The following is an 18,122-nucleotide window of genomic DNA, read 5'->3' as shown; positions in this document are numbered from 1 at the left end:
ACCAACTACCATGAAACACTGAGGACTGGGAAAAGTAACCACCCAATGAAAGCTAGTAATGTGAGGTGGTTAGGGTTTCAGCACAGGATATGAGAGTAGGTTTGCCAGCTAATGGCTGGTGGCTGGTAAGAGATGAGGTAGGGGTGTGGAAAACCTGGAGGTGAATTCATACTGCTCTAGGAATGTCAAGATACCTAGATTCCCAAACTCAAATGAGTATGCTCATCTTTTGATTAGAGGTAATAGCATAATCAATTTCGTTTGTGTCTCCTGGTCCCTTGTTAGTCGGATCAGCAACTTTGTAGTTGGCAGTCGAACAGAAAGTAACCACATGCCTCTAATTCTCTCAGTTAAGATAGACTTGATGGACTCCTGTTCAAAGGTAGACTCTGTAACTTTAGACCATCTCCTGAATTTTAGAAAATTAACTTGGGCTCCATTCTTGGTCCCTCAGATTGAGCAAGTGATAAATTCCCCCAAAATGCAAGATTTGAGACATAAGCTCCTTACAGCAGACTCCATTAACTCTACTTTGAAACACTATGAGTCAGTAATTGGGCTTTTTTATCACCTATCAAAACCTCCTAATAATAACATCCCAACCCCTACTTGGTTTGATAAAGAATGCTTATTGGAAAAGAAACTATTAAGGCACTATTGCAGGCTATTCAATAAATCAAGATCTCTCGATAACCAATCCCACTATCTCAGAGCTAAAGCCAAATACCAGTCTCTTGTTGCTAAAAAAAAATCTGAGTTCCACAACAGAAACTGGGAATCATTAAACAAAGCACTAAATCATCTGATAACCGGATATTCTGGAGAACTGTGACCAATGCCTTAACAAACAAGTCAAATAAACTATATGTCCTATTCCAGCTTCCAAATGGATGGACCATTTTTCCACATTGTTCACATTACCGTCTTCACTAGACCCTCAACTGTTCACTGGACAATCCTCTTCCCTTCCCTGTTGGTTAAACGTTGAACCTGCTGAGATTTCTGAACTGATAAAATCTCTAAAACCTCATAAGTCACCCGGGCCAGATGGGATCCCTCCAGACGATTATTCATTATGCTGACTGGTGGGCTGTGCCTCTAGCACATCTGTTTACAAAAATCAACCAAACAGAACTAATCCCTGATTCATGGCTAAATTCCATCATAACCCCAATATATAAAAAAGGAAAAATTGACCTTCCGAGTAACTACCGACCCATCAGTTTATTGTCAGCCGTTGGTAAGCTCTTTGCAAAATATCTGGCCACTAAACTTATAAACTGGACATCCAACAATTACATCATAGGGCCAGAGCAAATAGGGTTTAGGAAGGGATACACTACCTTAGATCATTGTACTGTTTTAGCTTTTTAAAGCCAGAAATACACCAAACCTAAGAGGGGCAAATTATTTGTTGCCTTTATTGATATAAAAGCAGCCTTTGACTCAGTTTCCAGAGAGAAACTCTGGATAAAATTAAACAATCTAGACATAGACCAGCGTCTACTCTTTCTATTAAAACAGCTCCATCATAACAACCACTGCCAAGTCAAATATTCTGCTGAGGGTAATTTAACACAAAAAATCCAAATAAACATAGGAGTGAAACAAGGCTGCATCCTTGCCCCTCAGCTATTTAACCTTTTCTTAAGTGACTTACCCTTCTATTTTGACAAAGTTAATGGTCATCCCCCCATTCTTGGCAAAAGACCCACTCCTCTTCTTTTATATGCGGATGATACAGTTATCTTATCTAGAACTCGAGTTGGCCTTATACGCTATCTCTGGTCATTCGGAGATTACTGTAGTGACAATCAACTAAAAATAAACTTTGAAAAAATGAAGATCATGGTATTTGCAAAGACCCGATATAAGTTTCCCTGGATCATAAATGGTAAACATATTGTTATTGTTATGTGCGAAGTCGTGTCCGACCCATCGCGACCCCATGGACAATGATCCTCCAGGCCTTCCTGTCCTCTACCATTCCCCGGAGTCCATTTAAGTTTGCACCTACTGCTTCAGTGACTCCATCCAGCCACCTCATTCTCTGGGTAAACATATAGAACAGGTCAATCATTACAAGTATTTAGGCATAAACTTTACTTATAATAACAGTTGGGTCAACCATAGAGAAAAAATAATCAAATCTGCAAAAGGACAGTTGTCCCTTTTAGCCACGTTTTATCATCAAAAAGGCAACAAAAACCTTCAAGCAGCCATTAAAATCTACAATGCCAAAATAATTCCTCAGATTCTTTATGGAATCCCAATATGGATGGATGCATTTAATAATAAATTAGAGAACATCCAATCTTTCTTTTTCAGAAATTTGCTAGGAGTCCCAAACTGTGTGGCCAATCATATACATGTCGCAGAACTTGGCCAACAGAGTCTAGAAGCCCGGGCTTGGTCTCAGTCCTTTAAATACTGGTTAAAAATTCATTTCCATGCCCAAACGGGTAGTTTGTTAATTAACCTTTTGAGTGACCCTTATTCTTTCAGCTGGCTGGGCAAAATGTCAAAGAAACTTCAAATTATGGGTCTGGACATCTCATCCCTTAGCATGCAAGATGAAAGGACGATATTAAAACTAATATCACAGAGACTAGATCAGGATACCCAGATTCTGGGCTCCTCTAACAACAGTGTACGTTCTCCCCGCTTCTGGGATATTCCCTTATCTTACAAATCCATGCCCATGTATCTCCAAATTTTGGAGACACACCAGTTAACAAGAGCATTTTTAGTAGCTTGCTTAAACATCTTTCCCTCAAATGTCACCCGAAGTAGATTTTTGAAGATCCCTCCTCAGGAGAGATACTGTTTACATGGATGTCGTGTCCCTGACACATTGTACCATATACTTCTGGTGTGTCTTAAGTTTGATGTATATCGTCGCCCATTAGCTAATTATCTGAAGAAATTGAAATTCAGTTGCGTTAATGAGAAACACTGGATTAAAATTATACTAAATGTGAGGGACTCAGCAATTATTATAAAAGTAGCAAAGTTTTTGCTGGCAATTTTAAATGAAAATCTTTTACGATAGATTTTACATCTGGAACTGTTTGAAATTTTTGTTTTATGCTTTGCAATTTTATGCCAATAAAGGTACTCTGAATCTGAATCTGATACCTAGATCAACATGGCATTATCTCTTAGATCAATATGACTTTAGGTCTGATTGTTATTGCAAATTAATTTATGGTGTCAGACTAAAGATATCTTTAAGTTAACTGCTGTCTTGCCATCTGACAGTAGTGGTGCAAAGTCTCACATCATAGCAGAAGACCTAGCACCTGTATCCAGTAGACAAAGTTTTAAGTCCCCTCTTTGCTGTGGAAGCTTACCAGATGACCTTGGGTTAGTTACATATTCTCAACCTAACCTAAGTCATAGTGTTGTGAGGATAGAGAATGTCCATGCAACTGGTTTTAGATTTCCTGAGTACACGCTGCTAGTGATAGGGAGATAGGGAAAAATTAACACAAGGGGGAGGTAAGGTCCGAAACCTATGAAATTTTGTGGACATTGCCTAGAAAGAGTTTGGGAGTGGAAGAAATTCAGCAAGGATGCGATGTTACAGAGTCTACCCTCTGAAGCTTCCATTTTCTCTTGGGGATCACCATGGTCTGTAGATCAGATGCTTTGGGAGAACTCCAGGCCCTACCTGAAGCAAAGAAAAGTTGGTTGGTTGGTGAGTGAAGAGAGAAAGAAACAAGACAAGGGGGAGAGGCTACAAGGTCATCCAGGGAAATGAAAGAGGTAATAATGGGGGAGAGAGAAAATTAGAATCCCATACAAGCCCTTGCAGATTCCCCACTTAACCAGTTCTAAAGGTAAGAGTATTAAGGATGTTGTATGTATGATATACCCTGGACTCAACAAGGACATAGGTTTTTTATCTCACTATGCATGCTAACCTTGTTTAACTCGTGTATCCACATTCCTCACAATTTATTTTATTTGTGACAATGTGACTGTAAGGTAATGGTAGGGATATGTAATGGGATTTTGAGTTTACTCCCTGGTCTTGGGATGAGATGTTGCCAGCATAGAAATTCACTGGCAGGAATGTTTCACATTTGTATGGAGACAGATGGGGACAGCAGCATATGGTGAGGTGGGAGCACCTTTGATCACTGACAGACAATTTTATTTCTCCTACTAGCTTCCACCCCCTTCAAGGATCGCTGCCTTGCCGTGGCAAGGGGGCTTGCGTAGCTCAGTGAAGCTATGAGTTATGCCGTGCAGGGCCACCCAAGACGGACAGGTCATAGCTGAGAGCTCTGACAAAAGATGATCCACTGGAGAAGGAAATGGCAAACGACTCCAGTATCTTTGCCATGAAAACCCAATGGACAAGTTCAAAAGGCAAAACGATATGACGCCGGAAGATGAGCCCCTCAGGTCGGAAGGTGTCCAATATGCTACTGGGGATGAGCAGACAGCTAGTACGAGTAGCGCCAGAATGAATGAAGCGACTGGGCCAAAGCCAAAAGGACGCTCAGTTGTAGAAGTAACTGGTGGCAAAAAGACAGTCCGATACTGTAAAGATTTTTATTCCATAGGAACCTGGAACGTCAGATCCATGAATCAAGGCAAGCTGGACGTGGTTAAACAAGATATGACAAGACTGAATATCGACATTTTAGGAATCAATGAACTAAAATGGACAGGAATGGGTGAATTTAATTCAGATGACCATCAGGTATACTACTGTGGACAAGAATCTCGCAGAAGAAATGGAGTAGCCTTCATAATCAATAAGAGAGTAGGAAAAGCAGTCTTGGGATACAATCCCCAAAATGACAGAATGATCTCAGTTCGAATCCAAGGCAAACCATTCACCATCAAAGTAATCCAGGTCTATGCCCCAATCACTGCTGCTGAAGAGGATGAAGTTGACCAGTTCTATGAAGCCCTACAACACCTTCTAGAAGCAATGCCAAAAAATGATGTGCTTATCATCATGGGGGATTGGAATGCTAAAGTAGGAAGCCAAAAGATAACCGGGATAACAGGCAAGTTTGGCCTTGGAGTACAAAATGAAGCAGGGCACAGGCTGGTAGAATTTTGTCAAGAGAATACAATGGTCAAAGCAAACATTCTTTTCCAACAACCCAAGAGATGACTCTACACATGGACACCACCAGACGGTCAACACAGAAATCAGATTGACTATGTGCTCTGGAGCCAAAGATGGAGAAGTTCTCTACGGTCAGTAAAAACAAGACCAGGAGCTGATTGTGGTTCAGATCATCAGCTTCTTGTTGCAAAATTTAGGCTTAAATTGAAGAAAGTAGGGGAAAGCACTAGGCCACTCAGGTATGAACTAAATCATATCCCTGACGAATATATGGTAGAGGTGACAAATAGATTTAAGAAATTAGATCTGATAGACAGAGTGCCTGAAGAACTATGGACGGAGGTTCGCAACATTGTACAAGAGATAGCAACTAAAACCATCCCAAAGAAAAAGAAATGCAAGAAATCAAAATGGCTGTCTGAGGAAGCTTTACATATAGCTAAGGAGAGGGAAGTGAAAGGCAAGGGAGAAAGAGAAAGATACACCCAATTGAATGCAGAATTCCAGATAAAAGCTAGAAGAGATAAGAATGCCTTCTTAAATGAACAGTGCAAACAAATAGAAGAAAACAATAGAATGGGGAGGACCAGAGATCTTTTCAAGAACATTGGAGATATGAGGAGAATGTTTCATGCAAAGATAAGGGACCAAAATGGTAGGGACCTCACAGAAGCAGAAGAGATTTTTAAAAAGGTGGCAAAATTATACAGAAGAACTATACAAGAGCGAGCTTAAGATCCATGATAACCACAATGGGGTAGTTACTGACCTGGAGCCAGACATCCTGGAATGGGCCTTACGAAGTCTGAGCAACAATAAAGCTAGTGGTGGTGACAGCATTCCAGTTGAACTATTCAAAATCTTAAAAGACGATGCAGTAAAAGTGCTACACTCAATATGCCAGCACATTTGGAAAACTCAACAATGGCCACAGGATTGGAAAAGATCAGTTTACATTCCAATCCCAAAGAAGGGCAATGCCAAAGAATGTTCAAACTACCACACCATTGCACTCATTTCTCATGCTAGCAAAGTTATGCTCAAAATTTTACAAACTAGGCTCCAGCAATATGTGGACCCAGAATTTCCAGAAGTACAGGCAGGATTTCGAAGAGGCAGAGGAACTAGAGATCAAATTGCCAACACACACTGGATCATGGAGAAAGCTAGGGAGTTCCAGAAGAACATCTACTTCTGCTTCATTGACTATGCTAAAGCCTTTGATTGTGTGGAGCACAACAAATTGTGGCAAGTTCTTAAAGAGATGGGAATACCAGAGCATCTTATTTGTCTCTTGAGAAACTTATATGCAGGTCAAGAAGCAACAGTGAGAACTGAACATGGAATCACTGATTGGTTCAAAATTGAGAAAGGAGTTCGGCAAGGCTGTATACCATCGCCTTGCCTATTTAACTTGTATGCGGAGCACATCATGAGAAAGGCGGGATTAGAGGAGTCACAAATTGGGATCAAGTTTGCAGGGAGAAATATCAACAACCTCAGATATGCAGATGATACCACTCTAATGGCAGAAAGTGAAGAGGAACTAAAGAGCCTGTTGATGCGGGTGAAGGAGGAGAGTGCAAAAGTTGTCTTGAAACTCAACATCAAGAAAACAAAGATCATGGCATCCGGCCCTCTCAATTCCTGGCAAATAGATGGGGAAGAAATGGAGATAGTGACAGATTTTATTTTCCTGGGCTCCAAGATCACTGCAGATGGGGACTGCAGCAAAGAAATTAAAAGACGCTTGCTCCTGGGGAGGAAAGCTATGGCAAATCTAGACAGCATCCTAAAAAGCAGAGACATCACCCTGCCAACAAAAGTGCGTTTAGTCAAGGCTATGGTATTCCCAGTTGCAATGTATGGCTGCGAAAGTTGGACCATAAGGAAGGCCGAGCGTCAAAGAATTGAGGCTTTTGAACTCTGGTGCTTCCAACTAGCTTCCAAGCCCATTCCTAAGAATGGGCCTTGAAAGGGTCCCCTCCTCTGGCTCCTGGCCAGGCAGCTTAAGGTGGCTTTGGGCGGCAGCTTTCAACCGGATCAAATGGGGCGGGCAGGGGCTGGCCAACTCGTTAGCAGGGCCGACAGAGCTCCTTAGCAATCCTTAACGAGCAATCAGCAGGCTGGGAGGCCCTCATCAGCAGGCCCAGCCTAGCAGGCCAAGAGGCCCTTGTTAGCAAGCCCTCCACCATGATCCTTTCCCCAAGGCCTCTCCCCTTACCAGCTGCTGGCTCCAGGCACTGAGGCATCTGAGAGCAAAGAGGCTAGAATCCAGGGATGGAGGGCGGGAGCTGCAGGGGCAGGGCCAATCAGGGCAAAGCTGGCTGCACCCTGATTGGCCCTATTCCAACTTGGACAGCTGGACACGTCCCACCCCTTAGGCTGTTTCATAAATATATAGAGGAACAACAATGGAATTCCAGGGGATTGATTAGCTGTTTTGGCAAAGAATTATCATATTGCTGTATTTGGATGTGTGACACAATTTACTAATTTAACAGAATTAATTTTTGCATTATATTCCCACTATCATGATGTTAGTTCATAGAATACATCTTTGTTGGTCTTAAAGGTGCTAGTGGACTCTGATTTTATTGTGCTACTTCAGACCAACATGGCTACCCATTTTAGTCTATTGTGTGGATTAGAAAATGTCATTTTTTGTTGTCTAATTATTCAGGTCTAAGCACACATCTGTGCCTGCTTCTTAGGGGTAGAACCTATTAGTGACTGTATTGTAGTCTCAATAGCTTTCATATCAGAGGGCTTTGAAATCAACATGGGCTCAAAAGTAGCCCTTACCAGGTCGCATATCTGGGTCCCCAACCTGTGTCACCTGTAAACATGAGCTGTGGAATCTCTGCTCCTACTTATCTGTCCCTATTAAAATAATGACTGCAATTCCTTTGATTCCTTCTCCCAGCCATTTTCTTATCCTGAAAGTGCCTTAGTGCAATTTGGAGAAATCCATGTGTTGTCCGCAAAAATGACAGGCAGTCTTTAAGCAGATTATCATGAATGCTTTAGGCTAATCTTGCATTCAGCAGTGGGTTGGATTACATGACCTTATGGCCCCATTCAACTGTTTCTGTGTTTTTAGGCAAAAAGCTGAGTTTGAGGAAGAATCAAAACAGCTATGTATGTGCATGTGTAGATATATATAAAACTACTTCAGATAGTACTGATTCTACTGAATTATTTATATGCTGCGTTTTAATTAACAGTGTCAAGATGGCAAAGGTGAACAAGAAACAAATTTTCATACCATAGCAAATAAGATCCAGTCATCGCTTGTCAAAATAACATTAAAATATATAAATTACATCACACCCAGATAATTAACCTTTGATACATTTCAACTTGGCTTCAGGTCCAATCTTGCAATCAAAAGAGTGATTTATGCTACTAAATGATCTCCAGTTACAAATGGGTAGAGGCAATTCTTTTATATCTTTCAGCAGCTTATACTGAAGCATTTTGGAAATGTCAGGGATTATTGAGATTCCTGTGGGTTTTGGTCTTTTTGTGAGAGCCGAGTCTTCAGTGTGGAACATTTGGTGTCCACCAGTGTTATTTTCTCTTACTGATGCTCTTTATACCAGTAAATGAGATCATCCAGTTTTACAATTTTGCATAGATATGCTACTGACATAAACTGTCAAACTAGGGCCACAAAAGTAGCTGTTGCAAGCTAATGCCTGAAAGCTGGCTGAATCAATGTTGGCAAACAGTCTAGGGCTGGGCGCTTCGGCAGCTGAAGCAGCTGGTCTCTCCCAGCGCAGCAAGCGCCACGCGGGGGAGGGGAGGCGTGGGAGTCAACGTGCCGGTGGGCTCACACATGCAGGCGCCGTGCCTGCACGTGTGTGCCCGCTGGTGTGCTGATGCCCGTGCCCCCCCCCCGCGGTGTGCCACTTGCTGCGCCGGGAGAGACCGGCCGCTTTGGGTGCCAAAGTTCCCAACCCTAGTTAGATTCCTCGGGTCGTGTTTTATTGGAAGTATTTCCCTATGTGGAACAACTAACCATACAAAACCTTATCTGATGAAGAACATGAAACACAGTCTTGCTCTGGAAACTGTCCCCTGCTATTCTACAAGGACTAACAAGAATAAAAGAAGAGACTTTTCCACAAGTTATCTTGCATGAACTTTATTTAATGTTTGAAGTATAGAGCCAACACAGGGTCTTGTTTTTGTTGCGGTCTACTAGGATAAGCAAGACAGTCCCCATCTGAAAGGGGTATAAACACCATGGACTTGGTGGATTACCCTTGCTTTCTTAATTCCATAGAGATTGCAGGCCACTAGAGTCCTCTGCAAAAATAAAGCTGTTGAAATAAAAGTTGAGTGGCATTTGGAGTGCAACAGATCAGTGAACAGAAAGAGACCAATTTTTCAGGCAGAAGAACAAGCAGAAATAGTAGAGAGCACACTCAATGCAATCCACTCTTTTTTTATTTGTTTCTTTATACAGTAAAGCCAGCCATTTACAAAGAGCTAGTCTAAAAACAGGTTTTGACACTATACAGAATGTACACACCAGCAAGGATCCCGACTAGTCAGAGTCAAAGCCCAGTTCCTAACATCACCTTTACAGCATTTAGAAGATTCCCAGGAGCCCAAGATAACCCACAAACATGTGCTCAACCTAGAGATGTACTCTCGGCTGCCTTGGTGATCACCGAAGCCCAAGGCGGCATGTGGGAGGCCAGCACCATAGCATGGAGGGCCACCGCCACCCCTCCTCTCTGCACCATGGCACTGGCCTCCTATGCGGCACCTCGGGCTTCGGTGATTGCCAAGGCAGCTGAATTGTGCCGAGGCGCACACCCCAAGCTCAGTCCAACCATACTAAGAACAGGAAAAGAGGTTCCTGCTTTAGTATGGTGCAGAGATATACAAGTTCACATTAAATTCCTCCTTTTAAATATCTTTCCTTATCACTCAAAAAGTTACATTCCAAAAGAATACAAAACCCCAGAAAAACAGGAAAAAACAGAGATAACATAGTGCAGTGCTACAATTGAACCTAGTCTTTAAATAATTCCAAACCCACCCAACCCCGTCTGAAGAGAACAAGGGGAAAATATCCAGTCAAGGTAAAACCTCAAAGAAACGTTAAAACCTAAAAGCATCAGTAACTGAACCAAACAACTCAAATCTCAGTGATATATAAGGACCATTCTGCAGACTTTTATAGTAATCAATGGAGGACTGTCGGTAAGCAGGATGTAGCAGACAGCAAAGACTCTGCTAAAAAGCTACAGTAAGTGGGCACTCAAACACTTATGACCAATTCTGCTGAAATGGAAATTGGTATCATTTGTCTTGGGTGATCCAGAACAGAACCAGTTTGGGGGACAGAGCATTTTCCAGATTGTTGAGGGGCAATCTAATGCTTGGAAAGGATTCCAAGCATCAAATGTAACACCAACCTTGAATATATGCTGAGACTGGTTTCCAATGGCAAATGTTTGTGAATGTGCTTCTGTAAAATTACAGCTGTTGTTTTGTAAGATATTTGGAGAGGTATAACTGAAGTCTATTCAAATACACAGGGGCTTAGAAGAGTAAAGGCAAATGGTGCTGAGAAGATCAGGAACAGTTCCTGCCATCTCTGTACAAGGAAACTTATATGAATGGAATGGAAGGCGGCAGCATGGTGCTTAAGTGTCGCTGCTGAAATATTTTTTTCTGCATCAGGAAAGTTGATTGATCATTCTTCTAAAAATCTTGGGATAAATTTTTTCAGAAAGAAAAAGAATAAAACCTTCCCACTGCAGTATGTAAATTACCACTTAAGCAGAACCAAGAAAAATGTGATTGGACTGCTAAAGAATGTTCAAGGTGTCCACAGGATTGGTGTGCACAGGTCTTAGGAATTAAATATAGTCATAACAGTGTTCACAAGAACTGTTTTAGCAGCACTGTGGTATCCCAGACAGTTTGAGAAAGTGGGGCTAAAACAACAGCAGGCACGTCTGTAGTGCTTCTGATATCACATAGCCCATGCATCTTTCATAATGCACATGGTTCCTCAGCTGAAGCCTATTTACAGCCAAGGTTTTGAATACCTTCTTGCCATATGGCTTAGGCACCTTTTCCTTTAACATGCATGGTTCCAGCCACACAGCATAACATTTGGGTCCATACAGTTTTGGCTTACAGTAACACTTTATTGAAGGGCGAAGGTAAAATTTGTTTCATGAGCTTTTAAATTATAATGTAATCAGTGTTGTAATTTTATTTCTTCCCCTGTGTTATTGAATTGCTCACTGAGTTCTTCTATACTGGACTTCCCAATTTGAGTTGTACACAGAGCAGTTCTCAGATGCTTCAGCTGCATTTTCAAATAAGCAATATGATTGCTTGAAGCACTGCCTGGTAGGCTCAGTTGGTATCCATGCCATCACACTCATCGGGTGTCAGCTCAACACTTGCGCAAGAGGTTGGATCCCTCTTGGCCTCGCCATCTCTCCGCTGGTAGAATAGTACATATGCTGCTTTTGTCTGCAGGACACAGAGAAGACAAAAATGGTAAGAAGAAAATGGAAACCTGACATGTGGAAGAAATTACACACAGGCTTAGAGTCAGATGGATCTCAGTAATTCTAATGTTGATACCCAACTTGGAAGTGATTCTACCTCTGAAAAGCTAAATGGTCATGATCTGCAGAATTTTATTTAAAATAGTTCTACACACATTCCCACAAACTCTGTATAAAGAAAAGGAGACATGAAGACTTAATTTTTAGTTATCAATACAAAATCCAGTAAAATGTACACTGTATTGAAAAACGGATGGATCTGCAGGACAGAACAAATACCTTAAGACTGCTCCATTCTACTTCTCAGTATATATTAACCTCCCAGGGCAGAGGACTCAACAAATTCCATGCGCCAAATCACCATGACACCTAGATATTTGGTGTCACTGTTCACCCCTGACCTGTACCTTGCGCACCCAAGACTGACTTTTCTTCCTTGTATATGTTTATACTGTGCAGCATGATGTGCTTGCCCCACTAAGCTCTCTTGCCTCTCATAGGATTTTCTTCTCTTGTCAGATGATGGGCAGGAAGAGAAGCTAACACACATTCCTGAAGATTATGTAAGCAAACATAGCCAACCCTACAGAGAGTTGTAGCCATTTCTGAGTTCTCTGATATGTTTTGATGCTGAAGTCTAGCATGGATTCCAGAAAAGATCTACCTACAGTTTCTACAAAGTTTTAGAAGGAATCAGACTGTAAAACAATATTTTTGTTAATTAATTGAGACTTACCTATTCATATGTCTAAAATTGATGGCCACACCCCTAAACTCAAATCTCAGCCTGTATCTTTGCTATTATAAACAGATGACACTATATTTTTTTAAAGCAGGCTTAAAATGCCTTTAAATGCCACTTGTTTCTTATTGTAAACAGTACTTTCTATCCATTAACTTTGAGAAAACTATAATTTTGGTTTTCTCCAAGTCATGGAAATATCTTCATTGGGAAATTAATGGGAGAGTTATTGAACAGGTTAACACCTTTAGATACCTCGGTGTCCTTTTTCATTACAAACTAAGTTGGTCTTTACACTGGAAGAATTCCCTTTTTTTGGCTACAAAACAGTTTTCTGCCGTCTTCCAATTTCATTATCAAAGAGGGAATCAATTTGTACTGGCAGCTTTCCTGGCCAAAATCATTGCGCAATTATGATACAGGATTCCCATTTGGATTCAAGCCTTCAACGTGGTAGAGCAAATTTGTGTGATCTTTCTTCATTGAATTCTTGGAATCCCAAATTCTGTTGGATCCCTTATATCAGTGGTCCCCAACCCCCGGTCTGCGGCCCAGTGCTGGGCTGTGAGAGCTTCGGCAACAGGCCGCGGCTCCCTCTCCCTGCCCCTCCCCCCACAGCAAGAAGCTTGCCAGGCTGCGAGCAAATTGGCCGCCAAAGCGGCCCATTAGTTTGTGGCCTGGCAAGCTTCTTGCTGCGGGGGGGCGGGGGGGGGGAGAGGGAAGCGTGGCCGCCGGCAGACGGGGGTGCAAACGCGCATGCGCAGCAGGTCCGCATGCGCGGGCCCTGGGTCGCCCTCTCCCCCCACCACTTGGCAGGGGTCCACAACCGGAAAAAGGTTGCGGACCGCTGCCTTATGTCATAGTGGTAGATCTGGTGGCGAATAACATAGTTCCATGGTCAGACCACCATGCCCTGAAGGCTCGACTTAAGATGCCACCTCCTCCCCATTTGGGTGCCAGACATATTTTGGTCTGCCCGCAGAGACTTATGGAATCCCAGAGATTCCTGAATGCGCTGCGGGACCCGATGCCCTCTGGCAACTCGTTGTCAGCCTTGGTGGAGGACTGGCAGTCCCACCTGATGGCCGCTATTGACGAAATTGCTCCCAGGTGCCCTCTCCGCCTTCGCTTCAAACAGGCTCTGTTTGAGAGGAGCTCCGAGAGAGGAAGAAGGAAGTGAGACGGCTTGAGCGAGTGTGGAGGAAGACTCGCAACGAAGTGACAAGGACAACTCATCGCATGCTTATGAAGGCGTATGAGAATGTGGTGAAAGTGGTGAAACGAGACTCCTACGCCGTGGAAATCACGTCCGCAAGCTCTTGCCTGGCACAACTACTTAGAGTGATTAAGTCACTTACCACCCTCGAAGAAGGGCGCCCAAAATTAAGGGAATTGGATCTGAGCTGTGTGGCATTTTCAAGCTATTTTGTGGATAAGGTTCTGTCACTCCGCTGCGACCTACCTGCCACTATTGACACAGTTAGTGAACTGGAAGCTCCGTGGCTGCTGAGGGGGTTAGTGTTTGATGGCTTTAGGCGTCTCTCTTTAACCGAAGAGGACAACTTACTAGGATCAGTGAGGGCTACTACGTGCCCCTTGGACCCCTGTCCATCTTGGTTGCTTAAACAGGGCGACCAACGGATAGGAGGTCCCCTGAGGGAGATTATCAACCTCTCTTTGATATCTGGAGAGTTCCCCGAGGGGCTTAAGGAAGCCGTGGTTCGCCCTCTGCTGAAAAAACCATCACTGGATTGGCAGGGCCCCGCCAGCTACCGCCCTGTCTCACATCTTGCGTTTCTAGGGAAGGTAGTAGAGCAGGCCACAGCAGACCAGCTCCTATTTTTCTTGGAGGAAACTTCAGCACCTCAACCCATACCAGTCTGGTTTCCGTCCTGGCCATGGGGTGGAGACCGCGCTGGTCGCTCTGATGGATGATATCCGACGCCAGCTGGATCGAGGCGGGTCCGCCATTCTCATGTTATTAGATCTGTCAGCCACATTTGATGTGGTTGACCATGAGCTATTGGTTCGCTGCCTTGCCGGAACCGGAATTAGGGGGACTATGCTGCAATGGCTGGCCTCCTTCCTCTGGAGCCGGACACAGAGGGTGGCAGTGGGGGATGAACTATCGGATCCCTGCGAGCTCCCCTGTGGGGTTCCGCAGGGGGTGGTACTCTCCCCCATGTTGTTCAACATCTACATGCGCCCTCTGGCCCAGTTGGTTCGGGGTTATGGGCTAGGGTGCCACCAATATGCGGATGACACCCAGCTCTATCTCCTAATGGACGGACGGCTGGACTCCCCCCCAGATACATTCGCCAGTTATTTGGAAGCAGTGGCTGGATGGCTCAGGCAGAGTCACCAGAAATTCAACCCCTCCAAGACAGAGGTCCTGTGGCTGGGCAAAAGAGGGCAGGACCAGGAAAACACGCCTCCCATGCCTGGATGGTGGACAATTAACATCTACACCAGTGGTCAGGAACTTGGGAGTGACTTTTGATTCCTCCCTGTCTATGGAGGCTCAAGTCACGAAATTGCCTAGACGGCTTTTTTTCATCTTCACCAGGCCTGGCTACTAACGCCCTACCTGTCCTCGGAACACCTAGCCACTGTGATCCATGCAACAGTCACTTCCAGACTAGACTACTGTAACTCGCTCTAAGCAGGCCTACCATTGACTCTGATCCGGCAGCTGGTACAAAATGTGGCAGCTAGGGTCCTCACTAGGACACCTTGGAGAGCCCATATTCAGCCGGTACTCTGTCATCTCCATTGGTTACCAGTCTGTTTCCGGGTCAAGTTTAAGGTGTTGGTATTAACCTTTAAATGAATCAAGGCAAGCTGGACGTGGTTAAACAAGAAATGACAAGACTGAACATCGACATTTTAGGAATCAGTGAACTAAAATGGACAGGAATGGGTGAATTTAATTCAGATGACTATCAGGAATACTACTGTGGACAAGAATCTCGCAGAAGAAATGGAGTAGCCTTCATAATCAATAAGAGAGTAGGAAAAGCAGTCTTGGGATACAATCCCCAAAATGACAGAATGATCTCAGTTCGAATCCAAGGCAAACCATTCAACATCACAGTGATCCAGGTCTATGCCCCAACCACTGCTGCTGAAGAGGATGAAGTTGATCAGTTCTATGAAGCCTTACAACACCTTCTAGAAGAAACGCCAAAAAATGATGTGCTTATCATCATGGGGGATTGGAATGCTAAAGTAGGAAGCCAAAAGATAACCGGGATAACAGGCAAGTTTGGCCTTGGAGTACAAAATGAAGCAGGGCACAGGCTGGTAGAATTTTGTCAAGAGAATACAATGGTCATAGCAAACACTCTTTTCCAACAACCCAAAAGACGACTCTACACATGGACATCACCAGACGGTCAACACAGAAATCAGATTGACTATGTGCTCTGCAGCCAAAGATGGAAAAGTTCTATCCAGTCAATAAAAACAAGACCAGGAGCTGATTGTGGTTCAGATCATGAGCTTCTTGTTGCAAAATTTAGGCTTAAATTAAAGAAAGTAGGGAAAACCACTAGGCCACTCAGGTATGAACTAAATCATATCCCCAACGAATACACAGTAGAGGTGACAAATAGATTTAAGGAATTAGATCTGATAGACAGAGTGCCTGAAGGACTATGGACGGAGGTTCGCGACATTGTACAAGAGGTAGCAACTAAAACCATCCCAAAGAAAAAGAAATGCAAGAAATCAAAATGGCTGTCTGAGGAAGCTTTACAAATAGCTAAGGAGAGAAGGGAAGTGAAAGGCAAGGGAGAAAGAGAAAGATACACCCAATTGAATGCAGAATTCCAGAGAAAAGCTAGAAGAGATAAGAATGCCTTCTTAAATGAACAGTGCAAACAAATAGAAGAAAACAATAGAATGGGGAGGACCAGAGATCTTTTCAAGAAAATTGGAGATATGAAGAGAACGTTTCATGCAAAGATGGGTATGATAAGGGACCAAAATGGTAGGGACCTCACAGAAGCAGAAGAGATTAAACAAAGGTGGCAAAATTATACAGAAGAACTATACAAGAGCGAGCTTAACATCCCTGATGACCACAGTGGGGTCATCTGACCTGGAGCCAGACATCCTGGAATGTGAAGTCAAATGGGCCTTAGGAAGTCTGAGCAACAATAAAGCTAGTGGTGGTGATGGCATTCCAGTTGAACTATTCAAAATCTTAAAGGACGATGCAGTAAAAGTGCTACACTCAAAATGCCAGCAAATTTGGAAAACTCAACAATGGCCACAGGATTGGAAAAGATCAGTTTACATTCCAATCCCAAAGAAGGGCAATGGCAAAGAATGTTCAAACTACCGCACCATTGCACTAATTTCTCATGCTAGCAAAGTTATGCTCAAAATCCTACAAGCTAGGCTGCAGCAATATGTGGACCGAGAACTTCCAGAAGTACAGGCAGGATTTCGAAGAGGCAGAGGAACTAGAGATTAAATTGCCAACATACGCTGGATCATGGAGAAAGCTAGGGAGTACCAGAAGAACGTCTACTTCTGCTTCATTGACTATGCTAAAGCCTTTGATTGTGTGGAGCACAACAAATTGTGGCAAGTTCTTAAAGAGATGGGAATACCAGAGCATCTTATTTGTCTCTTGAGAAACTTATATGCAGGTCAAGAAGCAACAGTGAGAACTGAACATGGAATCACTAACTGGTTCAAAATTGAGAAAGGAGTTTAGCAAGGCTGTATACTGTCGCCTTGCCTATTTAACTTGTATGCAGAGCACATCATGAGAAATGCGGGATTAGAGGAGTCACAAATTGGGATCAAGATTGCAGGGAGAAATATCAACAACCTCAGATATGCAGATGATACCACTCTAATGGCAGAAAGTGAAGAGGAACTAAAGAGCCTTTTGATGCGGATGAAGGAGGAGAGTGCAAAAGTTGGCTTGAAACTCAACATCAAGAAAACAAAGATCATGGCATCCGGCCCTCTCAATTCCTGGCAAATAGATGGGGAAGAAATGGAGATAGTGACAGATTTTATTTTCTTGGGCTCCAAGATCACTGCAGATGGGGACTGCAGCAAAGAAATTAAAAGACGCTTGCTCCTGGGGAGGAAAGCTATAGCAAATCTAGACAGCATCCTAAAAAGCAGAGACATCACCCTGCCAACAAAAGTGCGTTTAGTCAAGGCTATGGTATTCCCAGTTGCAATGTATGGCTGCGAATGTTGGACCATAAGGAAGGCCGAGCGTCAAAGAATTGAGGCTTTTGAACTCTGGTGCTGGAGAAGACTCTTGCGAGTCCCTTGGACTGCAAGGCGAACAAACCGGTCAGTCCTAGAGGAGATCAGCCCTGAGTGCTCTTTAGAAGGCCAGATCCTGAAGATGAAACTCAAATACTTTGGCCACCTCATGAGAAGGTAGGACTCCCTGGAGAAGAGCCTAATGCTGGGAGCGATCGAGGGCAAAAGAAGAAGGGGACGACAGAGAATGAGGTGGCTGGATGGAGTCACTGAAGCAGTAGGTGCAAACTTAAATGGACTCCGGGGAATGGTAGAGGACAGGAAGGCCTGGAGGATCATTGTCCATGGGGTCGCGATGGGTCGGACACGACTTCGCACATAACAACAATAACAACATTAACCTTTAAGGCTACTTACCTGTGGGACCGTTTGGTTGCTTATGCCCCCCGCAGGGCTCTGCAGGTATGAATCTACTGACTGTCCCGGGCCCCCGGGACGTTCG

At 43.5% G+C, this 18,122-nt stretch overlaps 1 protein-coding gene across 2 annotated transcripts in view; it reads right to left on the bottom strand.

Annotated features, from left to right (window-relative positions):
- Window positions 1-9,498: 9,498 nt before the first annotated feature.
- USP4 (ubiquitin specific peptidase 4) overlaps window positions 9,499-18,122 on the bottom strand; it is a 78,337-nt gene continuing 69,713 nt past the window's right edge. For both annotated transcript variants that reach the window (XM_077326054.1, XM_077326055.1), the window contains one exon: window positions 9,499-11,602. In XM_077326054.1, coding sequence (XP_077182169.1) covers window positions 11,483-11,602 — 120 coding nt within the window. In that variant the 3' untranslated portion in view covers window positions 9,499-11,482. The remainder of the gene's footprint in view (window positions 11,603-18,122) is intronic.

This window comes from Paroedura picta, chromosome 3 (genome assembly GCF_049243985.1).
Source record: "Paroedura picta isolate Pp20150507F chromosome 3, Ppicta_v3.0, whole genome shotgun sequence".
Taxonomy (NCBI): domain Eukaryota; kingdom Metazoa; phylum Chordata; class Lepidosauria; order Squamata; family Gekkonidae; genus Paroedura; species Paroedura picta.
The sequence above is the reverse complement of the archived record's forward strand: the minus strand, read 5'-3'. Positions and strand labels throughout refer to the sequence as shown.